The sequence below is a fragment of the Penaeus monodon genome, chromosome 28 (assembly GCF_015228065.2).
Source record: "Penaeus monodon isolate SGIC_2016 chromosome 28, NSTDA_Pmon_1, whole genome shotgun sequence".
NCBI classification, from domain to species: Eukaryota; Metazoa; Arthropoda; class Malacostraca; order Decapoda; family Penaeidae; genus Penaeus; species Penaeus monodon.
In genome coordinates, this window is record NC_051413.1 from 7363984 (window position 1) to 7364577 (window position 594).

The window sequence follows — 594 nt, forward strand, 5'->3', positions numbered from 1 at the left end:
GCTACCATACATAAAGAATAACTTCATATGTATGGTATGGTATAAAGTAGTGCCCTTGTATATGATTAGTTGGAAAAGGAATATAATCAGTGTCCGGATTATGTTTACTGGATTTATACTCCTTTACTTTAGTATGGATTTTTGTTCCAGGAAACAGCAACTACAGCCCATTACATTTTAAAAAAGACTCTCTCTCTCTGAAAAAGTGACTATATACTGGATAAAGCAAATAGAAAATATATGTGATTAAGTACATGTTGACTGGTCGAAGGCCATAACATCCAAAACTCTGGGCATTTCTGTAACTATTAAATTACAGAGATCTATCAAGCTGTAGGCACACTTATATCTGCTGCATGAAGACTTAGCGAACAGCATATGGAAATTTGTTACAAGTAGCTATTTTTTTAATGTAATGTTATGTAGGTGCCCTTTACAATTTTTCTTCAGAATTTTTATGCATGTAGTTGAAATTTTGTAAAATAAAACAATATTAATAATAAACATATATATTCAAATGTTTACAGTAAATCTTTCAGAAGAAATTCAAGTTTACTCTCAATTTGCTCTGTTGTAAGTGTCTTGATCCCTTTT

At 30.8% G+C, this 594-nt stretch overlaps 1 protein-coding gene across 1 annotated transcript in view; it reads right to left on the minus strand.

Moving 5' to 3' along the window:
- Positions 1-493: 493 nt before the first annotated feature.
- The window catches only part of LOC119591349 (testis-expressed protein 10-like), a gene marked incomplete at its 5' end in the record, with an annotated part of 10556 nt that continues 10455 nt past the window's right edge, over positions 494-594 (minus strand). Inside the window, 1 exon segment of the mRNA XM_037940083.1 lies at positions 494-594. Within this exon segment, the coding sequence (XP_037796011.1) occupies positions 522-594 (73 nt within the window).